At 37.1% G+C, this 26,311-nt stretch overlaps 1 protein-coding gene across 1 annotated transcript in view; it reads right to left on the bottom strand.

Annotated features, from left to right (window-relative positions):
• LOC150106259 (alpha-scruin-like) overlaps window positions 1-11,519 on the bottom strand; it is a 163,436-nt gene extending 151,917 nt beyond the window's left edge. The window contains exon 1 of the mRNA XM_090392968.1: window positions 11,320-11,519. Within this exon, the coding sequence (XP_090249094.1) occupies window positions 11,320-11,519 (200 nt within the window). The remainder of the gene's footprint in view (window positions 1-11,319) is intronic.
• Window positions 11,520-26,311: the final 14,792 nt, after the last annotated feature.

The following is a 26,311-nucleotide window of genomic DNA, read 5'->3' as shown; positions in this document are numbered from 1 at the left end:
CTCAGTACACTCAATACTGTCTGCCCTTTCTGAATACACTGTATTCCTTTAAGGATATCTTTTTTTCAGGTAGACCGAATCACTAACACCAATATTGGTTCCATTTCATTCACTAATGCTAAAATTTCTTCACTCCTTCATACCACATACTTCTGGCATTAGTGAACATATAATAACTAATCACATGGCTAAAGCATGTTCAAATAACTCTTAAAACCTGACTAGTTCCAATAAACAACCTGAATTGATTAGTTAGTTATTTACGTGTGACATCAATGGATGCCATATGGTCACTCCGATACTTCACATGGATTTGGAAGTTAAGCCTTCTGCTAGAAGTGGTAGTGTCGCAGATGCCCTTTCCACACAGAGTTAGTAGGACAAACACCCATGCCATTGGTAGGATTCAAACCTGAAGCCTCTTGTCTGGAAAGTGGATGCACAAACTAATCAGGCAACGAGGCTGGCTTTGCACTCAATTCATAAACAAAATTTCTTATCCCACAGCTGAAATCATTCTTTTTTTTTTTAATCTGAAAAACTAGTCCCACCATTTTCAAAAAAATCTCTTTCACAGTATCTTTCTTTCTCTCTCTCTCTCTCTTTCCCTCCCTCCCTCTCATGCTCTTGCTGTAATAATAATCTTGATCTTCAACCTTAATGTACAAGGGTGGTCTGAAAAGTTCTTGGCCTAACAATGAAAAAACAAATTTATAATATCAAAATTATTTTTTTATTTTTCAACATAATCTCCCTTAAGACTAATACATTTATTCCAGTGATGCTCCAGCACCGTTATCCCATCCCTGTAGTGGTTCTCAGTAAGATCTGCAAAATACACCTCTAGATTTGAAGAAAAATGCTGACCACTGAGGAAGAGTTTTAGTTGTGGGAAGAGACAGAAGTCAGAGGGAGCCAAATCTGGGGAATAAGGGTGGATGTTCCAACAATTCATAGTGCAGATCCCTTAATTTTCCCATTTCCAAAACAGCCTTTGTGGGCAGGTGCATTGTCCTGATGAAAGATGATTTTTTTCTTCTGCAAACTGGGTATTTTCTCACGATTTTTTTCATCTAGTTTGGTTAAAAGATTGGAATAATATTCCCTGTTTATTGTTTTATCTTTTTCAAGATAATTAATAAACAAAATGCCTTTAGCATCCCAAAGCACCGATGCCATGAAATTTCCTGCTGATGGAACTGACTTTGTCTTCTTTGGTGCTGAACAATTGGCTTCTGGCCACTGTTTTGACTGCTGTTTGGATTCTGGTGTGTACTGGTGAATCCGAGTGTCATTCATAGTAATAAATCGATGCATAAAATCAGTTCTATTATTGTTAAAATGCTCGAAGCACTGTTCAGAGATTTTAATGCGAGTGCGTTTTTGATCTGCTGTGAGCAAACACAACACACATCTCGTGCAAAGCTTTTTCATTTGCAATTCTTCATGCAAAATATATCCTATATGTTCTTTTGAAATGCATATAATCTCAGCAATTTCACGCACTTTGACTCACCGGTCATCCAATACCATATCATGCACTCGATCAATGATTTCTGGTTTTGTTACACTTTTTGGAGGTCCTTCACGGGGATCATCTTCAAGGCTGATATGGCCATGTTTAATCTCGGCAGCCCATTTCTTAATTGTCGAAAACAAAGGAGAAGAGTGTCCATAAACTTTTATGAACTTCAAATGAATTTCTTTTGGCATTAAACCTTCTTTTACAAAGAATTTTATAACCACACGATACTCAATTTTATCCATTTTAAGGGATACAGACAACAGTTTTGCTTTAGACAGCTGTATAAAACAAACTACTTGATAGAATGACTTGCAATTTCACATGGGTGCTTATGACAGATGTACGAACTTAGGAAAAAAAGTCTTACCCATAGTCTTAGGAAATAGAACTTAGGAAAAAAAGTCTTACACCTATTAGAACCGGCCCAGGGCCGGTTCTAATAGGTGTGCACGCAGGCAGCCAAATCTTTAGGGCGGCTGATGGAATAAATTCGATATAGCCTATAGTTAATTTAAAAGTATTGGCAATGAAATAGGAATGTAACATTGCTAAACCTTATAGCGGGTGCTAGCTTCGAAATATCTTCTTTGGGTTTCATTCTCTATCTCTTTAAAAACCTCACTCAACAAGGAACCATAGTTTTGGCCTAGTTTTTTGCTACTAAAAATACATAATTGGGAAAAAATGGAATTACAAATTTTTGTTTTTTTTCTAGTACTGTTATAAAATATACCACTGTCTTTTAGACAGACCTGACAGACAGACAGAAGGACGGACAGATCGGAGTTTTTTTGGAATCTGTACAGAAAGGCTTAAGTCAGTTTGGGTAATTACAATATTTATTTATTCATTCAAAAAGAGAAAAAATAATTTGTGCTTATTATTATTAATGTTTTTTTATTATATGTTTAGATATGTCGGATAGGAAAACTAAACATCTGTCTGGCGCTTTTTTTTGCAAATGAAAGAATGAAAGTGATAAGGAAAAGGAAAAATTATAAGGATCCCTACTGAAATATGTAAAGTTAGACGAAGATAACTTAACAACAACAATCACTTCAGAACCTTTTCCAGACAGTAAGGGCGAAATCAAAGTGGAATGTGAAAAATCAAAATGAAAAGTTTGAATTTCATTCAGAACTGTGCCAGGAGGAAGAGTCAATGCCGACATCAATCTGTGGGGATAATTTATAAAGTAGGCCATTGGGTAATTGTGCTGAATTCACGACAGAATATGATTTAGGGGATCCTTGTACCTGGACACCTATTGTTAATAATCGGTTATTAGAACTCATAATTCATAAGGGACCTGCAACACTTCAAAATATAAACTTTATTAAAGATAACAATGGAAGGGTTATGCTGTAAATTTATTCACGATGTGCAATGTTAGGGTAAGGCTACACTAGCTGTTTTTTTTTCGAACATGTACAGCAGTGAATAGAACATATGCACAAGAATGGTGATGTTCTGTACAAATTTTTTCCAGTCAATGTGGCTATCACCATTCTTGCATATGTCCTATTCACTGCTGTACATGTTCGAAAAAAAAAAAAACACTAGTGTAGCCTTACCCCCAAGGGCAGCCAATTATCTCTAGCACGCAGGCGTCTAACAGTCTAAAACCGGCCCTGTTGTTGCCATCTATGGTCGAGGCCAAGAACTTTTCAGACCATCCTCATATGTGTCCAGCTCTCATAGTCACATCATTACTGGTGATGCTACATTCATATTTTCACTGAACAACAATTTTTCTAAGCACATGATATCAAATCCATTTAGGTGTAATCTATTCTCAAATAAAAATAATTTTTTACCATCACAAAAACATTCCTTCATAACATGCATTCTGTTGTAACAATCCCAACATACTGCATTCTGTCTTTCCTGTATGATCTGTTAACTAAATAATTAGCAACTACAATTGTCTCAGCTCATCAATGTAATACTTTGGCAAGAGGCTGATGGCTTGACTTTTTCTCTTTGTCTTCTTTTTCTCTGCCTCATTTAGTGACTCTTTCATGTCTTCTTTCATGCTATATCTATCTCTTTTCAAGTTCACTGTTCTGACTAACACAATCATATCTTCCACTTCTTCTACATGCTTGTATTGCAACCATAGTCCCAACTTGGACTTTCACTCCTGAATTTATATCTAAGCTGAAATGGATGAGAATGAAAAATTGCTTCAGATTAGGATAGCGATCATATGATCTTGATGTCATTATTATTATTATTATTATTATTATTATTATTATTATTCAGGCCTCCATGGAGTCAAAAGACTCATCGCGGGAGGTCCTTCGTAGAAAACACAAAGTCTATGACGACTCATCATGGGAGGTTCTCCTAGGAAACACAGTCTATCACCACTCCTTAAACTCATTGACCGCCCTCACTATCACCACTCTATTAGGCAATGCATTCCATGGTTCAACCTGTTGTCAAACACAAGGAAGTTTCAGTTAAGAAAGAGCATGTGTGAAACTTTAGAGCAGATTACTATGAAAGGCACAGAAGGCCACTTGAAGTGGTGCCATGGCATAAAAATCTGCAGGTGAGGGTTGTTAGCAGGGAACTAGATATTGTAAAGAAGTGGTTGAAGGAAGCAGTATCGCAGCGTATACCAGGGTTAGAAGGATAAATCAGATAGGTTTTAAGTGGAAGAGTAGCATCATTAAGGTAGCTTAATGATTCAAATACAAACTACAAATACAAAGAAAAACCAAACATCATGGAGATAATATAAAGAAAAGACAATCAGAATGCTCATGAGGAATGCAAAGCAAAGGGAAGAGGAGTGACCGGCATGGCATGGAAAACAAAATGAAATTACGAGAAGAAATTAACTGAGAAGGCTGAATGCAAACCTGAAGAATTTTTTTTGCTACCTGGAAAATAAAAGGAAGAAAGACTATAGAAAAATAACTTTCGTGAGTGTTGATGGTAAGGAGTTGGCTGAAAAAGTAGTTAATTATTTTGAAAAAGATAAAGTAATAGTAGTAGTTGATTAGTGAATGATTACTTTATAAGAGTGGTAATGAAATATTTCCATAATTTGTATGAAGGTACAGCAGTGTCCAAATGTCAGAGACTATGCGAGAATAGGTAGATAAAATGAAGATGCTTGAGCTATTGCAAAACTTAATATGAATATAGCTATGGGATTAAACAGGGAATTGGCCAATGCATTAAGTGAATGTACAAGGGCACTGGCAATACTTTGACCAGGCAGTTTAATTTAAACAAAACTTTGATAAGGTTCTAAGGGAGTAGCACAAGAAAGCAAAACAGGAGCATAAAGGACACTCAAGACAGAAGTGGCAAATTAAAGGCTGACAGTACTCAGGTGTAGTGTATAAGGTAATGGAAAAGGCCAAGGTCACAATTCAGGAGTGGGGAGAGAGAAGAATTTTTTTAAAAATAAAGTGACAGTTATATTCAATAAAGAAAATACACTGGTGATCAAAACCTAAGGACGAACACTATTTCTGAAGATAACAACTGTAATCCCACCACTGCCATGTTATTTTTGGAGTGAGCTTGCAGCTGCCCCATGGCAGAACATATTGCAGGGAAAAATGTTAGCAGTGCATGGGATAAAATCAGAGGCTATCTGAGGAAGGCAATATCAGATTGTGTCCCCATGGTCAGGAAGACAAACAAGGTAGGCATCAGATGGATGAGTAGTAGTATCAAGCTTCATCTGCAAAAAAAAAAAGAAAATGTTATGGAGAATTAACAAGGAGAAAGGCAATAAGTACACCCATGAGCAGTACAAGGCTCAAGCTAGGAAGGTTACTAGCATAGTAAAAAAAGTTAAATCAGATTATGAGAAGACCCTGGCCAAGGAGATCAAGTGTAATCCCAAATAGTTCTTCTGATATGTGGCAAGTAAAAGGAAGAATGACTTTGGAAGGATAACTTTAGTGGGTGCTGATGGTATTGAGGTGACAAATTCAGATGTAATAGTAGAGTTACTGAGTGATCACTTTTCAAAAGTCTATCACCCAAGTGAGGATATGTCTGTAAAATAACCTGTAGCAATAACTAATGCAAGAATTGAAGTTAAGAAATCAGAGGTACTTAGTATATTGCAAAATTTAAATGCAAACACTGCTGTAGGTTTAGACAGATATCAGCTTGGGTGGTGCATGAATGTGCAAAGGAATTGTCAACGCCTCTTACTTGGTTATTTAACTTAAGTTTGAACTCTGGTATGGTCCCTAGGGAGTGGACACTGCTGTAGGTTTAGATGGAATATCAGCTTGGGTGGTGCGTGAATGTGCAAAGGAATTGTCAACACCTCTTACTTGGTTATTTAACTTAAGTTTGAACTCTGGTATGGTCCCTAGGGAGTGGAAGGAAGGCAGAGTGGTTCCTTTGCATAAAGGTGGCTCTAAGAGTGCGGTAGTTAATTACAGACCAATCACCATCACGGGAATGGTGGTAAAAATATTGGAAAAGTTGGTTAAGGACAGAATTCAAGAATGGGTGGATCAGAATATGGTACTCTATAGGGGCCAACACGGTTTTGTTAAAGGTCGATCCTGCCTTAGCAATTTATTCACTTTTTATAATAGAATGACATCCGAGTTGGACAAGGGATATTGCTACACAGTAATACTTCTGGATTTTGCTAAGGCTTTTGACAGGATACCCCATGGAATACTGTTGGGGAAATTAGAGCAGATAGGGATAGACACTAAACTGGTGATATGGATAAGAGAATGGCTCATGGAGAGATACCAGAAAAATAGTGTATGGAGGAGCAGAGTCAAGGATGAGGCCGTTGACCAGTGGTGTGCCTCAGGACTCCGTGCTTGGACCATTATTGTTTAATTTGTACATAAATGATATAGGAAGTTGCTTGAAGGAAGATATTCAGTTGTTTGGTGATGATGCAAAGTTGGGTAGCGCAATAAAAAATGAAGTTTATGTTGAGAGTTTGCAGGACAATATAAATATGCTGATAAAATGGACAACAGGTAATGGATGTCAGTTCAACGTGAAAAAGTGTAAAGTTAATGATTTTGAGATTAAAAGATTACCTGCTGTGTAATCTTTTAATGAAACGGTACTCCAAGAGATTGATGAGGCTAGGGACTAGGGGTGTTGGTGGATAGGGAGACTAAGTTCAGAAGGCACATTGCTAAGTGACAAAGATTGCACATAGGATTACTTGGTTATTGAAGAACACACTAACATTCAGAGATAAAGAGATCATTATTCCCCTTTATAAGGCGTTCATACATCCACATTTGGATTAATGTGCTCAAGTCTGGTCACCTGGATTCCTTGGAGATGAAGAGGTTGTGGAGAGGGGTTCAGAGGAGAGTGACTAAGTTGGTAAGTGATGTAAAAAATGCTCCCTACATTGATAGACTGAGAGCTTGTGGATTGCAAAGGTTGGCTGATAGATGGAGAAGAGGGGATATGATAGATACATTTAAATTACTAATATTTAAATTTATATATAAAAATATAAGATTTTATAAGATAGTCAGATTTCTCTGGTCTGTGCTAGATGGGTCATCTGTGGAACAACCTTTCTCATACTTTTCTTCAAAAACTGTAAAAGTACTGAAGAAACACATCAGCAGTTCCTTGTTTCTCCTTGAAGAAGTCACACAACCCACCACACAACAGTGTTGTGTGACTTCTTGTGTTGATAAACAAGAGGGCAAGCTAGTTAACTAGTGATTGACTATATTCACTACAGTTATTTTCTCATAGATGTTTTGTTCTATCCTAATGTTCGTCTTCTTTGTGTATTTGGATGAGCAGTATTCCATTGAACTGGCCACCATCATTCCTCTGTTTTCCTATGAAATATGTAAGAAAATGAGCAACTGATACTCAACATCCATTTACTGTCTTGCTTCAGACCTGCTGCATTCCTGCTTACTTTCAGCATTCATCCATTTTTCATGTACTCCCAGTTTCTCATCCTCCATACATCCTATATATCAATTCATATAACATATTTATCTTCCTCACTATAGGTACATAGGCAGTCATTACAATATTCCAATGTTTTTTAACAAATTTCCAATCAGCTGATCTTTGTCACGAGTGTTCTGACAGGATTAGAAGCAGCCTTATATGAAAAGTGACAGCTATGGGCTTGTGGTGGGGTGAGATGCTCTGTGAGAAATCATCATTGGCAGCTTTGATGTAATAAGCATAAAGGTTGAATATATAGTTGCAAATAAGATAATGGAAAGAGGGAAAGTGAAAGCATTGACAGTTCTGGCAGATATGAATTATTTGAAAGGTGAAAAGTAAGTAATAAAAGAAGGAAATAAAGGAGTTACTCAAATAAGTGAAAAGGTGAGAGAAAAAGAGAGAGAGAGAGAGAGAGAGAGAGAGAGGAGTTCTTCAATGTCATGTTCAATTTTTCTGTGGTGCAATAAGCAAAGAATTTATGTATGACAATGCCATACCACGTCGTGCACGAGCAGTGGAGAGATACTTATTATTATTATCAACATTTGACCTCCATGGAGTCAGAGACTCATCATGGGAGGTACTCACTATTGCATACAATGCTCATCCAACTGCGTCTTAAACTGATTCAATGTGTCCAATGCATTCCACTCACCAACCACCCACCATGCAAAGAACCTACTTCTCACTCCTTTGCTCACACCCTCCTTATACAGTTTCCAGCAATGGCCTCTTGTTCCACTCCCCTCTCCCATTCTATGAAAAATCTCCTCCATGTCTACATGATAACAACCCCTGACCAGCTTATATGTCTCAATTATATATACCCCTCTTCCTCCTATTCACAAGGCTCTGCAACTTACATTCTCTCAATCTGTCCCCGTACTTTACATTCCAAAGACCACCGACTACCTTTGTGAATCTTCTCTGTACCCTTTCCAACATATCCTCGTCACCATGAAAACCTGGTGACCAAATCTGTGCACACTAATCCATATAAAGCCTGATCAGGCCTTATACAATGGAATCAATACCTCTCTATTTCTGCATGTCAAGGTTCTCCTCATCATTGCCATTATTCAATGTGATGTCTTCACAACTTGTGCAATGTGGCCCCTGAATTTCAGGTTCTTGTCCACCATCACTCCTAGATCTCTCATCTCCTCTACTTCTGTTAAAGATTCCCCACCAAGTGTATACTTTGCATCCCATTGTTGCTTACCTAATCTGAAAACCTTATACTTAGCAACATTGAACTGATAGTTCCACTTACCTGCCCATTCATGCAATCTATTCAAGTCCTCTTGTAAGGCAATAACATCAGTCTGACTGTGCATTGCTCTACCCAGTTTTGCATTATCTGCAAACAGCTGGATATCACTAGTTAAACTCAACCCAATATCATTAACATACAAATTGAACAGCAATGCCCCCAAAACTGACCCCTGCATCACACCACTGGTGACCTTTCTCTTTTGAGATAGTGCACCCCCATATACAACTTTCTGATACCTATCTGAGAGCCAGTCACTGATCCAACACAGAAGTCTGTTATCCAATCCCATCTGTTTCAATTTATTTAAAAGCTTGTCATGTGGCAGTCTATCAAAAGCCTTTGCAAAATCCAAGTACACCACTGTATATGCATCTCCTCTGTCCAAGGCATTTGTCACCTTGTTATAGTACATAAGGAAGTTAGTGAAACATGATCTCCCCCTTAACAAACTCATGCTGATAACCACAGAGAATATTGCTGTTATCAACCAATTTCTGTATCCCACTTCTCACTAATCTCTCCAAAACTTTCACCATAACTCCAGATATACAGACTGGCCTATAATTTGAAGCTACAGCGTTATGCAGTGGAACAATTTTACTCTCCTTCCACTGCCTTGGAACCTGTGCTGTTGCAAAACTCTTATTAAACAGACATGCCAATACTATTGTCGGTTCCCTAGAACATTCCCTTAAGATGCATGGTGATATGTCATCAAATCCTATCACCTTATTAACATCAAAGTTATTTATTTCCTCAAATACCTCCTGCTCACTCACAATTAAGCTATCCTCTCCTATGTCCTCTACACTTAAGTTCCTCGTGATTCCACCATGATTAGGATGAAACACACTTATAAATTGATCACTGAATACCTCAACAATGTCTTCTGCAGCAGTTACCATTCTACCACTTTCATCTCTTAACGTCATCTTTCCATGATTATTCTTCCTTCTACTTGCGACATATCTCAAAAAACTCTTTAGGGTTTTTGTTATCCTGATTTGCCAATTTCTGCTCATACTCTACTTTTTCCTTATTAACCGAGTCACTCTCCTGGCTTGTTCTATATATATTCTTCATGTGACTAATTTCTGATTACCATTATTCATCTTGTACTTCCTCCAAAGTTTTTTTTCCAGATTTCATGCTTAAGCTCCACATTCATCCATTTTACACCTACCTTATTTAGTCTTCATTTTTCATGAAGAGTGAAACATTGGGATAATAAAAAGAGTTATTTTAACACGGTTGTAGGATCCATAATTTCAAAAATGAATGCTGATCACCGTGTAACACTAAAAGAAAGGATTACCTTATTCAGCCTTTTGGCCTTTGGGATAGATACATTCGTACATTGATGCTGTTATGTATTTCTTTGTAAGTTCCCATGCAGCATTTATTTCCTTACCACTCAACTCCTCATTCCATGTTATAGATCGAAGTTGTCTCCTAAGCTTGTCATCATCACCAGCCTTATAATTCCACATATATCCTTTCCTCGCAAAAGTCTGCATACGAGTAGCCATAACACAGGTGATTACTTCAAGATCACTTTCACCAACTGGAGAATACTTCTCCAGACCGAGAATATTAAGTGAATTGAGTGGCCAGCATGCTCCCCAAATCTCAACCCCCATAGAACACATTTGGGATGCAGTAAAGATACATACTGCCACTCAAAATTCTCCTCCAGAAAACAAATAAGGCCTTATTCTTGCGCTGAAGGAGAAGTGAGCCAGTTTGCCTCAAGAACTCCTGAATTACTTGATGCTAAACATGGCGCGACATTGTGAGAGCTGCATCACAGTTCTGGGTGGACATATTCCATACTGAAATGTTTCTCTGCATAGTTTTCTGTAAGCAATGTACATTAATTCCTTAACTACATCCTTAGGAAATTTGTAACTTTTACCAAAAAGCACATTGCAATTTAGTTTGTACAACATTTATAACACATTTTTTGTGTAATATAATTTATTAGTAGTTGGCAATAAATTTATGTCCACATCTGGCTGTAGACATGAATATTTTTCATATAGAGGTAAAAATGTAGTTTGTCTTAGCTAGTGACTACTGTAAGCAATAGCAAGTCAAAAACTGATAAAACATTCTGCATTAGTTTAGTATTCGATGAATTCAAAGCATTAATATCCAGTATAATTTGGATAATGAATATAAATTTACACACTGGTCAAACAACTCAGATGGTCATCTCTTGAGGCAGTGTGCCCTGGGGATGCTAGGTTAGCAGTAAACTATATATACATATTATAGTTTAAAAGCACTTCTAAGGATTTCTTGATCATTGTATATATAAAATATAAAAAGGCAGGAGAGTAAAGAAAGAATCTTGAGAGAGACACTTCTTGCCTCAATTGCCATTTGTTCTAAGAATGACTCCTCACTTAAATTTATTTTGTGGGCAAATACAACAATTCTATTATTTATTATGAAATTACAGTTTTCAATCACATGTAGCTGATAACATTTTAAAAATATATTTATATTTAAAAATGGTAGTATCGTAAAAAAAAAAAAAAAAAAAACTAGGTAAATCTCTACTAACCTTCCATTACTGTCACGCCCACCAATTGCATATAACTTATCTTTTACAGTAACCAAAGCATGATGAGAACGAGCACACAGCATGTCAGCTTTCTGTATCCATTCTGCAGTGTGAATATTCAAAGCAAATGTTGATCGAGTTGCAACCATTTCACCACTGTTACGGACATTAGGATCGTACCCACCTATCGAGGAAAACATGTTTACTTAAATTTAAATATTACTGTTTTCTCAAGGAAATGAGATTAATCGACTGTATATCCCAATTGCAGGGAGTATACATGAAATCTTCTCATTTATAAGCTACTTAATTGCATCTTATTGTCAAATAATCCAAGAATTTATTTGTAAGGATGCAGGATTAAAGATAAAATAATTAACCAGCTTAACATTGGTTAATTACTTTATCCTAGAACATAATCAGAACACTTAGAAAGAGTATTATGCCTTACATAACTGTTAAATCATCAGTTCTGGTACCATTAAAGAAGAAAACATATATAAAAAATAACCTTGTGTATGACATCTTCTTCTTCTTCAGCTTACTGAATCTTTTAAGGTTCTTTGCAGCATGTACCAATATCTTCCATTCCTTTCTGTCTTGAGCTTTTTCGTTCCAGTTCTGGATTCTCATCTCAGTTATAATTTTTTTTAGATATTGTCCTCCCAATGAATCCACTGTCTACTTCTAGGATGCTTTCCATCAGGTTTCATCTTGAATGCTTGTTTAGCCACTGTCTCCTCTTCCATTCTTTCCACATGTCCAAGCAATCTCAATCTACATGTGAATAATTTTCACATTTATTTTTGTTTCCCTTTTTATATACTGGAAATATTAGTGATTCTTTCCATTTTGCAGGTACCTATTTTTTCTCACATATTAAATTTACCAGCTTATGTATATATGAGTGGTTAATTCCCTTTCCCCCATATTTAATGAGTTCGGCTGCTATTTCATCAGTACCTGGTGCCTTGTTGTCTCCGAGCTGCTTTATACTTTCCTTTACTTCAGATAGTGAAGGTTTAAATATTTCTGGGTGATAAGCATTCCATTTAAAAGACTTAGCAGGTTGATCACAATTTAGGAGTTTGCAGAAGTACTCTCTCTCTCCACCTATTTTCTATATCATCTCTAGTGTCTAGTGTTTGTCCTTAGCTATTGTTGATTGTTGTTGCTTACATATGTAGGCTTTTTTTTTTATTTTAATTTCATGGAAATGTTTTCTAAGGTTATTTAGTGTAAAGTATTTATGGATTTCTTTACTCTGTTCATATAAAAATTTTATTTTCTGTCGTCTGATTATTTTATTCGCTTCCTTGCTGCTCCCTTTGTATCTCTGAGTGGAATACATTTTAGTTGGGTATTCAAGCCAAATGCTTCTATTTTTTTTCCCCCCTTTACTGCCAGTTCACATTCTTCATTCAACCATTTTTATGCTGTATTTATTTAACTTTGAATTCCAACTGACTTTTCTGCTGATACTTTTATGCTACCCTTGATACAATTCCAGATGTTTTCACTATTTTATTATTATTACGGGTATCTCCATGGAGTCAGTAGACTCATTGCAGGAGACCCAAACTATCAAAACAATATCTATCATATCTCTTCTTGAATTCATTTCCAGACGGAAGAACTCACAACTGAGTCAGGCAATGCATTCCACTCATTCACCACCCTCCAGGCGAAAAACCTCATTCTCATACCCTTGTTAACCACACTTTTCCTTAATTTCCAGGATGACCTTTTGTTCTTCCATCACTATCACACAGCTGAAACATTTCCTCTGCATCAATCCTATAAAAACCTTTCAGTAATTTAAATGTTTCTATCATATCTCCTCTTCTCCACCTATCAACCAACCTCTGCAATCCACAAGCTCTCAATCTATCAATGTAGGAAGCATTTTTTACATCACTCACCATTTTTATTTTCATTTTCTTCCAGTTGGATATTTTTCAATTTATGTAGAATGTAGGGAAAAAAATAATTTCTATCAACATCACTTTTAAACATTTTCAGATTACTACATTTAAGCAAAACATGTTAACAACCAGAGTATAAATAGCTGGTAATTAAACTGGAATTAAGGTCAAATTAGCACTTTGAAATCAGAATGGATGTTTGCAAAACCAGATCAAATCTGTGCACAGTATTCATCTGATTCCTTTGTATAAGGCCTGATCAAGGCCTTAGAAAGAATAGAAAGGGCAAGAAGGAAGGAAGAGGGAGACTATTGATGATAGTGAGGGAATTATATTCACACAAGGTTGAAATACAAAGAGAAAATAATAGCAGTGGTTTTGAAGCAGTATGGTGAGAGTGGAGGTTGACAGCATGAAGTATTTCTTTGGGTGTTTCTACAAACTGAGGAAAGTGGAAGGTGGAGACAAAGAAATGTATATGCAGCTTGGCATAGTAAGCAAGAGAAGGGTGATCATTATGAGTGATCACCCTTCTGAGCAATATTGATTGGAATAAAGAGATAGCATCAGAGAATAAGGAGAATGAATCCTAGAGTTCTTAATAGACAATTATCTCAGGAAATATGTAAGAGGGCAAAGGAGAGTTGAGAGAGTCTTAGACTTGATCATATCATTAGAGGATGTGCTGGTCAGTAGAATGTCTAATCTTCCTCCAGTTGGCAAGAGTGACTATGAAGTGATTACCTGGGATGTTACCAGTCACACTGAGAACTTTTATGAAGAAGAGATGTATGTGGAACCACAGGACTGTGATTATGGAAAGTTTAGAACACAACTGGGAGCTATAGCATGGAAAAAGGAATTGAGTAGAAAGGAAACAGATGCTACTTGAGCAGTGATCAAGAGCTATATAACAGCAGCAATGCTGGAATGTATTCCAGAGGTGAAAATGCTAAATAAGGTAGGAGTAAAATGGAGAAGGCTTGGTAGGTGACTCAGTAAAATGGGTGAATGAAGGGATTAAGCATCTAATCTGGAAGAAGCAGGCACTGTGGAAGCAAAGATGAATTTTGTTAATAATTAGCTGCATGAAGAGCAGGCTAGGAAGGTGACTCAGTTGGTAAAAACAGCAAAAATGCAGTATGGTCAAAAACTAGCCAATCAAGCCAAAAAAAAAAAAAAAATCCTGGTGATGTGTCGCAAGCAGAAGTAAGAATGACTGTGGAAGGATGATGTTAGTTGATGACAATGGTAGACTAGTAACTGATACAGAGAATATAGTTGAAATATTCAAATGAGTATTTTATCACTGTATTTCATCTTGATGAAGGCAACATCATGAGAAGCTGGAGTGTAGGAGTGCAGAGGATATGGCAGAGGAGGAACTCATGGTAAGTCAGCAGGACTTATATGAGAAATTAAGAACTTGATGTTAATCAAGCAGTAGGACTTGTATATCACAACGTGTCAAGAAATACTCAAGGAAATTAATGGTCGCCTTGATACATCTGTTTAACATGAGTTGCAACAGGGAAAATCTCAAAGAAGTGGAAAGCGGGAAAAATTGTTTCACTTCAAAAAGGAGGGATGCAGATATGACTGAGGCTACAAATTTTAGGCAAATTTCTGTGTCTGGGGTTATTATTAAGGTGTTAGTTGGTGAGAAGTAGGATTCATAAATTATTATTATTATTATTATTATTAAAACAAGACCTCATGGAGTCAAAGACTCATCTAGGAGGTCCTTTTATCTCACACACAACTCATCATACCGGGTCTTAAACACATTCAAACTCCTTGTAGACACCACACTCTCAGGCAAGGCATTCCAATCATTCACAACTCTGCACGAAAAAAACCTGCCTCTCACTCCCCTACTCACACCCTCTTTATACAGTTTCCAGGTATGACCTCTGGTTCTCCCCTGATCTCCCACTATTCTCTGTAGAACTTCTCCACCATTGATCCTATAACAACCCCTTACCAACTTGTAGGTCTCTATCATATCTCTCCTCTTCCTTCTCTCCACTAGACTCTGCAAATTACATCTTTTCAATCTTTCCTCATACTCGACATTCCAGAGGTCAGAAACTACCTTAGTCAGTCGCCTTTGCACCCTTTCCAACATCTCTTCATCCTTCTGAAAACCAGGTGACCAAATCTGGGCACAATAGTCCATGTGTGGCCTAATCAAAGCCTTATACAATGGAACAAGAATCTCCCTACTTCTACACGTCAGTGTCTTTCTCATCATTCCCAGAAGTCTTTGTGTTGTCTTCACAATTTTGGAGATGTGTCCCCTAAATTTTAGATCCTTATCCACTATCACTCCCAGATCTCTTATTTCCTCTACTTCCAACAATATATTCTCACCAAGCATAAATTCTGCATCCCATCTTTGTTTTCCAAATTTTAAAACCTTACATTTTGCAACATTGAACTCGAATCCCCATTTGCTTGCCCAATCACTCAATTTATTCAAGTCTTCTTGCAAGGCCACAACATCTTCACTACTCTTTATGGTTCGTCCCAACTTTGCATCATCTGCAAACAACTGAATATCTCCATCCAAATTTTTGCCAATATCATTAATATACAAGTTAAATAGTAATGGCCCTAAAACAGATCCCTGAGGCACTCCACTAGTGACTTTCCTTTTCCTGGATATTGCACCCCCATACACAACTTGTTGATACCTATCAGATAGCCAGTCTCCAATCCAATGCACTAATCTAATATCCAACCCCATCTGCTCTAGTTTGACTGTCAACTTATGATGAGGTACTCTATCAAAAGCTTTTGCAAAATCCAAGTATATTACTGTGTATCCTTCTCCTCTGTCCAAGGAAGCAGTCACTTTATTGTAATAAGTAAGTAGATTACTAAAACACGACCTCCCTTTAGCAAATCCATGCTGTCCATCAAAGATTATACCATTGTTGTCAACCCAACTCTGGATCCTAGTTCTCACAAGCTTCTCCAACAACTTAACCACAACACCTGACACACAGATAGGCCTATAGTTTGATGCTTGAGTTCGATCACCTCCTTTATGAAGTGGCACAATCTTGCCCTCCTTCCACTCTTTAGGGACTTGACCAAGTGCAAGACTCGTATTAAAAAAATACGTCAAGGCAGGTGTCAACTCTCTGGCACATTCCTTCAGAATACGCGGTGATATATTATCAAGTCCCACAGCCTTATTTACATCTAGTTTACTCAACTCCCCAAACACCTCTTGCTCACTTACAGTCAGTCTCTCCTCCCCATCATCAACTGCTCTTAATCTCTCCATGAAGTCACATTCACAAGATTGAAAGATCTTTATGAACTGCTCATTAAGTATCTCCACCACACATTCTGCAACAGCTGTCTTTATACCATTTCCTCCAATCAATGTCATCCTTCCATAATCATTCTTTCTTTTGCTGGCTACATATCGAAAGAACTCCCTAGGATTCTTTTTAGCTTCATTAGCTAACTGCTGTTCATACCTCTCTTTAGCTACTCTCACCAACCAAGTCACTCTCCTTGCCTGGTCTTTGTAGAACTCATGAAATTGGTTACTTCCACTTCTCTTATGCTGCCTCCACAATGCCCTTTTTCTCTGTATTGCATGCTTAATCTCTTTATTCATCCATCTCACACCTAACTTATTTAACCTTCTCACCCGTGGTATACATTTAGACATTGCATCCACTAAATATTTTTTGAAAATCCCCCAAGCTGCATTGATCTCTTTTCCAGCTAACTCCTCATTCCATGCTACACCTGCAAGCTGTCTCCTGAGCTCTTCATAATCACCCCCCTTGTAGTTCCACATATACCCTTTTTTCACAGGGGTCCTTGCACTGCTGGCAACCACCCAAGTAATCACCTCATGGTCACTTTCACCAATTGGTGGATGATTTGATACCTCATTGATAATTACATCCTCCGATGAGATGACCAAATCCAAGACCCTTAATCCTCTTGTGCCCTCTGTTACATACTGTCTGAGGTAATTATCCCTCAAAAACTCAAGAAACTCATTTTCTTTACTTCCAGTTGCTATCTCTTCATTCCAGTCTATATTGCCATAATTAAAATCACCCATAATGATCACCCTTTTCTTATTTGCTTCGCTTATTTGACTATACATTTCACTATCACCACCATCCACATTACCAGGTCTATAACAACATCCCACCAAGTATTTGATTCTATTCACCTCTATCTCACACCATACTGCCTCAAAACCACTGGCCCCATTTCCCTCTTGCATCTCTACCTTGTATGGACATAACTCTTTCTCTATCATCAATAGCACTCCCCCTCCCTTTTTACCCCTTCTATCCTCACGAAACACATCATACCTTTCCATCTCTATTCCTGTCAGGATGTCATCCTCATCTAACCATGTCTCACTTATTCCGACAATCTCTGGGTGCACAGACGCAATTAGTGCAACCATTTCATCCGCCTTGTTTCTTATACTTCTAGCATTGGTATACAAACACAACAACTCATTTCTGGATCTACAGCTAGTTCCACTGATACCACTCACTCGATGTGATCTCTCCATGCTGGACTGGGGCCATTTCCCTTTCTGCTTCTTCATTTTAGAACCCTTTGCAATTCCATCTGTTTCCTTTTGATCCCTGATCATCCCATTACTTTCCTGCCTACACATTCTCTCACCTCCTCTTGGAGCACCCACCTTTCTCACGCTGTGTATCCCTGTCCACCCTGAGCCTCCCCGTTTCCCTGCTCCTCTTGCACACCCATTCTCTCATTTTCTATACTCATACCACTCACTTCCACATTCATTTCCACTCCTTCAATCTCTCCTGTCTTACTCTCCTGCTCTTCCACATCACTCGCCTCTCGATCTGATTCATTCTCTCTATTCACTTCTCTACCTTCCAGCAGCAGTCTCTCCAAGCGACTCACACCATAACCACTCAAATGCATCCATCGCTCCCATACAGCTCACTTCGTCCCTCAAACTCATTCCACACATTAACAAACTGTACTTCCATCTCCTCACACATTTCAGCCAGAATATCATTCATAATCCTTGCTCTCCACCTCATTTCACCACAATCATACCTAGGCAACACACTGACCACCCTTCCTGTCACACTATTCTCCTTTATCTTTCCAAGCAGTCTCCTGACATTCATTTTGACATGCTCTTTGTTCTCTCTCAAATCATTCGTACCAATTAATACAATTAACTCTTTTGCTCATTCCCGCCTCATATTCAATGCCTCAATCACTCTACTCATTTTACCGCCTGGAAAACATACCTTGTGCATTTTATCCTCTAGCACACCTTTAATAATGGAGTCGCCATACAATGCCACTCGCTCATCTTTTGTTATCTCTTTCATGCCATCATGAATCTCTTTCATGCCATCATGAATGGGATTGGATAAGAGACTAGTGAGTTGGATAGATAATTGGTTGTCAAATAGATATCAGTGGGTGGAAAGGTCACTAGTAGATTATTGCAGGGGACTGTCTTCGTGCCAAAACTGGGATATGCTTAATGAGAGATGTGCAGCTGTTTGCCAATGGTGCAAAGTTGGGAAGAACTATGAGGAGCAGGGCAGATATTGTGGCTTTTGCAGGAGGATCTCAACAGACTATGTGAGTGGGCAAAGATTGGCACTAACAGTTTAATGTTGCAAAGTGCAAGGTCTTGAAATTTGGTAGGCAAGGTTGAGATGAGAGATCTGAGAGTGATGGTGAACAGAGACTTAAAGTTTAGTGGTCACACTGTAAGAACATTGTAACTGTTACAGCAATGATAACAAGGATTTTGGCATGTAGAAGCAAAAAAGATTATGATTCCTTTGTATGATTCCATATGAAGCCTAGATCAGGCTTCATATGGACTATGTGCACAGATTTGATCTGGTTTTCAAGGGAATGAGGAGATATAGTACAGAGGTTCCAGAGAAAGTACATTAAGTCTATTTGAGGTTTATGGAATGTGGGATATGAGGACAGATTGAGGAAATGAGTCTTGTGAATAGAAGAAAGAGGAGGATAAGAGTGAGACATACAAGTTAGTGAGGGGTTGTTACCAGATTAATGGAGAAGAGATTTTTCACAGAAGAGACTGATACAACAACAGATTATACTTTAAAAACAATATTTAAGGGGGAAGAGCCCATCTCTGGATCCTGTATAAGGAGGATGTGAGCAAAGAACAATTAGGAGCACATTGCCTGAAAGTGTGGTGAGTGCAGAAACTGAGTGGGTTAAAGTCATGGTTTGATATTTTGCATGGACCTCCTGCTGCGAGTCCCTTGACTCTGTGTAAGTCTGATGTTAATAATAATAACAACAACAACAACTTGCAAGTTAATGATAATATAAGGGTTTAAATGGAGATATGCAGTTGTTTGCAGATTATGCAAAGTTGGGATAGTAGAGGGAACTGTGAGGATTAAAAAGATTTTTGTGACTTTACAGGAGAATTTGAATATAATGTCTGAATAGGTGAGTAGAGTTACAAGTTCAATGTTGCAAAATTGCATGACTCAAATTAAAGGATTTTGAGTCATGATCAAGGCCTAAAATATATGGGTATGCTAGAAAGAGGAAACATATTGGGTTTATTTGGCTATATATATGGCCAAATAAACCCAATGTATTTCTCTTTATAATTGAATTTTACTTGTCAAAATTCTATATATTCATTATATGGGTATATTGTGGAAACTGTGGGTTTATCACAACAGATCATAGCAATGGTAGTGAGGAAGATATTGAATGATATAGAATTAGGAAGGTAGGGAGGCAACTAAATAACTGTGCATAGATTTTTGGTCACCTTTTTCATGTGGCATGAGGATATATTAGAGGGGTTTCAGAAATGACCGAATGAAGTGATTTTTGTTCTCAGGAAGAATGTTAGGCAGAGGCGTAGCTAGAGAGAGGGGGAGCAGAGGGGGCGGTCCACCCCGGGCGGCACTTTAAATATTTTTGAACTTTTGCAGTTAATTCTAAAATACAGTCGAGAACTCTGTTCCAAATATTGTAATACTACTGCGAATTTTCCTCGCAATTGCTGTAAGTGGTGCTAGTTGTGAGAGGAGTTTTTCTAAATAAAATTGATTAAGAATTACCTACATTACTATGAAATATATTCGACAGTGTCATCGACAATTTTGCTAACAGAAAAGCAAAGAAAAATAACATTTCTGAATGTTGAAATTAAAGTTTTACTTCAAAGATAAACATAGTGTTTTAATTTATTTCCTTATACATCGTTTTGCCTTTTTGTAGTATTTTTGGTGTGTGTTGAGAGGGGCGGCAAACTCAGGGACTGCCTCAAGCGGCAAAAGCTCTAGCTACATCACTGATGTTGGGTATAAAGAAAGATTAATGAATGGCAGTTTATGTTAGGAGGAAGAAGAGCAGAGATATGATTGAAGCATATAGGTTAGTAATGAAATGTTAGAGGACTGACATGGAAAAACTTTTGCTGAAAATGGAAGGATAAAGAAGTAGAAAAAGCAGCCATCCCATGAAGATGCCAAAGGGGTAAGTGAGGACAGGAGTGAGTTTTTTTTTTGCATGTTAGTGAATGTAATGCACTGCCAGAAAGTGTAACAAGTGTGGGAATAGTGAATGGTTTTAAGGCATGGTGTGATGAACTTTGTGTCTGTGTGTGTGTGTATGTATGTTTGTAGAACCTTTTGTGATGAGTCTTTTAACCTGACAGAGAGTAAGAAGATAAAGGCTGGGAATAACAAAACTGAGGTAATACATGGGAAGGTTTTTTTTATGAATTTTTTTAATTGACTTTAAAGACAATTTAGAAAAATAAGAGAAAGAACAACTTATAATAATTTCAACTGATTATACTTTAAAAACAATATTTCAGGGGGAAGAAATTACAAAAGTTTGGATTGAAATATCCATTGAATACACTGAAAGAAGCATTCAAGCTTTGAAAATTTTGATGCATTTCACAACAACATATCGTTGTGAGCAAACTTTTTTTCATTGTATACAGCTACAAAGATTAAATTTAGAAACAGACTAAATAAAGAAGATAATCTGTGCTTACAGGTCACAACCATAATTCTAAATATTGAAGCACTTTGTGATCAAAAGCAAGCCCACCCAATACAAACATAAATAAATAATTTATTTGATTTAAATTTTGCATTTTACAAGAGGAAATTTTTGCACAAGTAAGCAGATGTGAAATGTATTTTTTCTTTGAATATTTATTTGAGTATAAAATGTTAAAATACTTGTAAAATTTAACTGTCATTATTGAATATTTATAACATTAGTGTAACATTTTTACGAAGGCTCTGGTATGTATTTTTGTTGGACTCCTTGAGTCTAAAAGATTTGGGAAATCCTGTGCAAGAGCATGAAATGCAGAAATTTCCAATCAAGCTCTTCCCAATATAATTAATATATGACATAAACACTAGCAGGAGTTAATGGACAGTCGCGGCAGTCTACTTGTAACCTTTAACCATTTCCTTAATCAACTAAGTAATTATGTTATCATAAAATGAGAACAAATTACTAAGCAAAGATCATACCTCAAGCAAGCTTTGCCATCTATACCTAATATTGTCATGTCCTTCCCAAAAATGGCAAAATCAGTGATGATAAACATATGTGTTTGCAAAGAAGGCTGAATATCCAAGTTACATCAGGTGCATGGTAAGATTATGCATGTGTAGATGAGATTAAAGTGAAGTCCAGACTACTGTTTCATACTAAATGCTGTTTTTTAATTATTGCACCTTCTTAGATGGGTTTTTCCAGAATTTTAAAACCATGAGAGACAACTGTTCTTTAATTTAAGACAGTTTTTATCACCTCAGGATAATTTTCTTTTTAAAATAAAATGTCAAATATAATTTGACAGATAGCCTTCTGTAGGCTGTGAAAATATCATATTCAGATAGAGACTGAAATTGCTATTCCATGAACGATGGTCTTTACGAACTTGCATTCTGACCACAGTAGATCAGTTTGGGTTCCATGATGTGAAGAATTAGATCTACATTTGGCAGTAAGGTGATAATATCATTGCAGCAATCTTCTTATTTTTAAAAAAGTACTGCGAAATCATGGATAATTGAGTCTAATTTTGGAATTAACATAGAGTTGACTTCGATATTATGGTGGTTCCATTTAAGTTATGCTAAACAATACTAATCAAGATATTTAATTTTTAGTTTTGTTGATAACTGAAAACAGTCTTCATTAAAATTACATCAGTTTGTAACCAGAATAAGAACAGATTCCATTCAGGAGTTTTCTCCTTCTTCTTTTGTTTAATATTAAGAGAGAATTTAATATTGGGTTTGAGATCATATTGTAAGTGTTTGGTGTAATTTAGCACTTGTGCAAAATTGGTGATTTTTATCTGCTTTGTTGTGTTTTTTCCGTAGAAAATTAGTGTTAAAACACTAATTTTCTAAAATAGTATATTAGAGTGATTTTCCTGTTTTTAGAATATTTAGTGTGTTAATAACATATTTTTACTGTGATATCATAATATTAAATATAGCTGGGTATTTAATATTACGGATATTGAAAATAATTTAACCTCTGAAATTGCTAGGTTAAAGCAGATTATTAGACAGATGACAAATACAGAAAGTTGAGCAGCATTTAGAGGAACACAGGAAGAATAAAAAAGTTCAGTAGCAAAATGGAAAAAGCATGAAATCAGGTAAGTTGGTGTGCAATAACAATAATCTGGTGAATAAAGTTGATTGCAAAAAGAAGGATGTTATTTGGTATAGTGACTCTATCATTAAACACACCCTTGATGAGTGGGTTATAATGTCAAGCTTACTGGAACAAAAATTAAAAATATAACACAAGCATTTGAAAAACAGAAAAGCAAAGCAAAAGAGGTATGAATTCTAATAGATACCAATGACTTAATTAGCAATAAAGTCAGTATGAAAGAGGATATGAAAAAGTTGTTGGAAGCAGCGAGAGTCAAGAGTGAGAAAATAAAAATCATTAGTACATTACCTATATATGATGGAAATGAATTACGAGGAAGGGCTATGATGACAAATGATTCAATTTGTAGACTGTGTAGAAGGAATGGAAGCATGTTTTTGGAAGTGTGGAGTGAGTTTGAGGGAAGATTGGATTTTTATAAGAGGAACAGCCTTCACTTAAATGCATTTGGCATCAGGAACCTGGAAAAAATTATTAATTGATATGAGATCTAACACAGAGAATCAGGGAAACTGAATTCTGAAGTGGGGAATCGTCAGAACCTTTGTGTAAGGGTGACAATGTTAGGCAACAATTTTATGATGGGAATGGTTATTATTATTATTATGGAAATGATTATGAAGAGAGAATGATTCTGCATTCATCTGGTTCAGACCTATCAAGGATGTTATGCGGACCTAACAATATCTGCATAAGTAAGGAAGTAGATAAGAACAGAGATCTGCAAGTTGTTGAACTGTGTCTTACAGACAAGAGTATGCAGGTAATTTATTATATCTGTACCTGAATGCTAGGAGTATCAGAAACAAAGGAGTAGAGTTTGTTGCCTTGATTATTATATTGGGACTTCATGATGTAGACCAGTGGTTCTTAACCGATGTTCCACGAACTGGTTAGAAGTGTTCTGCTGGTGAAAGATGTCACATAACACAGTTCTGAGTGTAATAAGATAGTTATCTGGGGGTAAAGTGCTATTCTGAATTTCAGAACTTAAGAATGAATTATTGGCTGTTTCCAAAATGTAGGTACAGATGTAAAATGCCTTCAAAATGATACTTGGTGTTCTAAAATGGCATATTTAGATGATATTTTTAATTACTTAAATAGCGTTAATACAAGTATCCAAGGGAAAAATGAAAATATTTTGACATCCACTGACAAATTTTCAGCTTTTCAGAAAAAAAGTATCTCTTTGGAAAAATCGCATATCAGAAAAAATACAGTAGATATGTTTCTTTCGCTTCATAATAAAAATGTCGAGGGAATAATTTCAGTTATAACACATTTAACAATATCAGAAGAAAAGATTCGGGTTTGGACAAAGATCCAAAATTAAGTTACTTTCCTTCTTTAAATACACACAATATGAATGGATGTGAAATCCATTTAGCATAGGTTGATACAGCGAGATGTGAATTTTCGTTACAAGAAAAAGAACAATTAGTTACCTTGTCAACGGATTGTACTCTAAAAATGAAATTCTCTGAAATAACTTGAGGAATTTTGGATTTTTGTCCAAGCCGAATACCCAGCTCTCTCTCTCCACAAGGGCACTGAAAATTTTGTTAACAGTTTTCAACATCATATTCGTGTGAGCCCGGTTTCTCAAAATTAACCAATGTAGCTCAGTGGAAGTGATGCGTGCATCCTCTGCCCTTTGTTGTTCGAAGTCAGACTTAAGTTCAAGTCTAGTCTCTGACTGGAGGAACTTTTTAGTTGAATGTGTAGGTCAGTGGAAGTGGTGTTAGCACTCCGCAGTGAAAAACTTCCTGAAAAAAGGGCATAATGAGTTTGATTCTAGTTGGCGACTAGAGAAATTTTTATGGGAGGAACTTGGTGATTTAGAAATGACCATAACTGACCTCGTTGAGACTATAACTGATCTCGTTGAGTCAGAGATGGGAGATTCTCCATGTAGAGAGATGACAGGTATGATAGAGGGCGAGAGAAGTATGAATAAAATAATATGAGTGGGGAGTATGGAAAGGTTGAATGATTCTGAAGTTTTAGGAGAGAATCTCAATTGGGAGGATGAATGGTAAACAAGAATGGCTGACTTATAGAGAGAGACAGATGAGCTAAAAGAGCAGGTGGAATGTTTGGGGAATGAGATGAGAAGTGTGAAAGATGAAATTAAGCAAATGGAAGAGACGAATGCAAGGCAAATCAGAGGAGGAGTGAGAAAGAGTTATGGGAATGAGAGAAGAGGAGAGAATAGGAACAACAGTAGAGGAGAGGGATTGAGAGAGAGTTATGGGAATGGCAGAAGAAGAGAGAATAGGAACAGTATAAGAGAGGGAATGAGAGAGTTGTATGAATGATAGAAGAGGTGAGAATAGGATAAGTGTAAGAGAGGGAATGAGTATCAGATATAGGAATGATAGAAGAGGATAGAATGGAATCAGCAGGAGAGATTGTAGGGGAGCACAGAGAGAAACTGTTACAAGAGAGTGAGAGTGAGGGATGTATGTGAGCAATCGAGGAATATGGTGGTAAGAGGTGTAATGTATGGGGACTCAATGATCCGTTGTGTTCAAGATAGGATGTGTGAGGAGTGTTTGCCAGGAGGAACGATAGAAAGTGTGAATCTGGTAATTACGATAGGTGAAAGGGTGGGTGAGATGATTGTGATGGTGGGAACAAATGACTTGAGTGGTGGTGGTGTAAATAGGGCAGCGAGAGATATGAGATTCTTGCTTGAGGCTGTACGAAAGAAGACACAGAGAGGAAAGATAGTGTATGTTGCATAGGTATGATAATGTCGAGCTAAGTAGAAGAGCGGTGATATTGAATGGCATAATAGCGAGAATGTGTCAGAAGAGAGGATTCGAATATGTGGATGCTTGGAGTGCGTTTGAGAGCAGAGAGGAATTGTATGTGAGAGATTGCCTGCATTTGAATGAGGAAGGACGTAGGCATCTGGAGAGATTGCTGTTCTGAATGAGTCAGTGTGTCCCAGTGTGGATGGTAGCAAGGGTGGCTTCTTGTGGGAATGGGTACTTGGGAGAAGGGGGAACGACATCAGGTAACGCTGAGCCCAGTGGAGTCTAGAGGGGATAATGTTGGGTATAGAAACAATGCCATTTTTATGCTTTATACCAATGCCAGGAGTATTCGGAATAAGGGAGAGGAATTGGTGGCACTGATAGCATCAGCCTGGCCAAAGATTATTGGGATCACTGAGACGTGGTTGACAGAAGAGGATATAATGCCAGGAATAGAAGTTGCTGGTTACAGCATTTTTTGGCAGGATAGGAAGGGAAAGCGTGGTGGTGGAGTACTGCTTATGATAAGTGACGACCTGATTTGATGTAAAGTCTTAGACCAAAATTGCAAGA

The sequence above is a fragment of the Typopeltis vanoorti genome, chromosome 5 (genome assembly GCF_054136105.1).
Source record: "Typopeltis vanoorti isolate ZY-2024b chromosome 5, IOZ_Tvanoo_1.0, whole genome shotgun sequence".
Lineage (NCBI taxonomy): Eukaryota > Metazoa > Arthropoda > Arachnida > Uropygi > Thelyphonidae > Typopeltis > Typopeltis vanoorti.
This window is presented reverse-complemented; position numbering and strand designations above follow the sequence as displayed.